The sequence below is a fragment of the Gracilinanus agilis genome, unplaced genomic scaffold (assembly GCF_016433145.1).
Source record: "Gracilinanus agilis isolate LMUSP501 unplaced genomic scaffold, AgileGrace unplaced_scaffold35515, whole genome shotgun sequence".
NCBI lineage: Eukaryota > Metazoa > Chordata > Mammalia > Didelphimorphia > Didelphidae > Gracilinanus > Gracilinanus agilis.
Genome location: NW_025368596.1, coordinates 1 through 1,823, shown reverse-complemented (window position 1 = coordinate 1,823; position 1,823 = coordinate 1). Strand labels below are relative to the sequence as shown.

At 37.8% G+C, this 1,823-nt stretch overlaps 1 protein-coding gene across 1 annotated transcript; it reads right to left on the bottom strand.

Annotated features, from left to right (window-relative positions):
* Nucleotides 1–63: 63 nt before the first annotated feature.
* On the bottom strand, nt 64–993 carry LOC123254917 (GTP-binding nuclear protein Ran). Its single transcript, XM_044683808.1, has one exon. It carries the CDS (start codon nt 950–952, stop codon nt 302–304), a length of 651 nt encoding a protein of 216 aa, XP_044539743.1. The 5' UTR covers nt 953–993; the 3' UTR covers nt 64–301.
* Between the last annotated feature and the right edge of the window lie 830 nt (nt 994–1,823).

Genomic DNA, 1,823 nt, shown 5'->3' with positions numbered 1-1,823 from the left:
AGTAACAAACAAGATTCACCACTGAATAATGTGATGGGACTGCAGCAGTCTTATATTTGAAACTCAAGGGGACGTAATTACGGTCCAAAACAGCTAAATACGCAGGTCCAAAATATGAATTATATTTTTTTTAAACTGCCACATTCACTCCGAAGCCCATTCATCTCCTTCAGCATCCCAAAGATTAAGCACATGTTCTGCTCAGCTATATAATAAAGTGGCAAACACGCTACACCACTGACATCACAGGACAGTTGCCTATAAAACTAGACCTCTGACGCTGGGCTCTAGCTTCATTCCCTTACAGGTCATCATCTTCATCGGGGAGCGCAGTTGTCTGAGCAATCTGTAAGTCCTGCTCATACTGTGCTGCCAGTGCTGGGTCCATGACAACCTCTGGAGGTGCAAGAGCAGGCATGGCAACAAACTCCAAATTAGGGTCTCCAATAAGTTTTCTAGCAAGCCAAAGGAAGGGCTTCTCAAAGTTGTAGTTACTTTTGGCTGAAATGTCATAGTACTGGAGATTCTTCTTCCTATGGAAGACAATTGATTTCGCCTTGACTTTTCTGTCCTTAATATCCACTTTGTTGCCACACAACACTATAGGGATATTTTCACAAACTCGTACCAGATCTCTATGCCAGTTAGGTACATTCTTGTAAGTAACTCTTGATGTTACATCAAACATTATAATGGCACACTGAGCTTGGATGTAATAACCATCTCTCAGACCACCAAATTTCTCTTGGCCAGCTGTATCCCATACGTTGAATTTAATAGGACCTCTGTTAGTATGGAACACAAGGGGATGGACCTCAACACCCAAGGTGGCTACATACTTCTTCTCAAATTCACCAGTCAAGTGACGTTTTACAAATGTAGTTTTTCCAGTACCTCCATCACCAACTAATACAAGTTTGAACTGCACTTGGGGTTCTCCTTGGGCGGCCATCGTGATGTTCTTCCAGAAGCGTCTCCGTCTCCGCCTGACTGAACGATTACCATATTGTTTTGATGACTGCTGCTTTATAGTATAGTTTAATATCTGGTACTACTAGGCCCCCTTCCTTCACATTTTTTTCATTATTTCCCTTGATATTCTTGATTTTTTGTTATTCCAAATGAAATTTGTTATAGTTTTTTCTAATTCAGTAAAGAAGTTTTTTGGTAGCTTGATAGGTATGGCGCTAAATAGGTAAATTAATTTGGGTAGAATTGTCATTTTTATTATGTTAGCTTGTCCTACCCATGAGCAATCAATGGCTTTCCATTTGTTTAGATCCAGTTTTATTTTTTTGGAAAGTGTTTTGTAGTTGTTTTCATATAATTGCTGTGTTTGTTTTCGTAGGTAAATTCCTAAGTATTTTATATTGTCTAGGGTGATTTTGAATGGTGTTTCTCTTTCTACTTCTTGCTGCTCTAGTGTGTTGGAAATGTATAGATATGCTGATGATTTATGTGCATTTATTTTGTATCCTGCAACTTTGCTAAAGTTGTTGATTATTTCTACAAGCTTCTTAGTTGATTCTCTAGAATTTTTTAAGTAGACCATCATATCATCTGCAAAGAGTGATAGCTTAGTCTCCTCCTTGCCTATTTTGATACCTTCAATTTCTTTTTCTTCTCTAATTGCAACTGCTAGTGTTTCTAATACTATGTTGCATAATAGAGGTGATAATAGGCATCCTTGTTTTACTCCTGATCTTATAGGGAAGGCCTCTAATTTATCCCCATTGCATATGATGTTTGTTGATGGTTTTAGGTATATACTGTTTATTATTTTTAGGAAAGGTCCTTCTATTCCTATACTTTTCAGTGTTTTC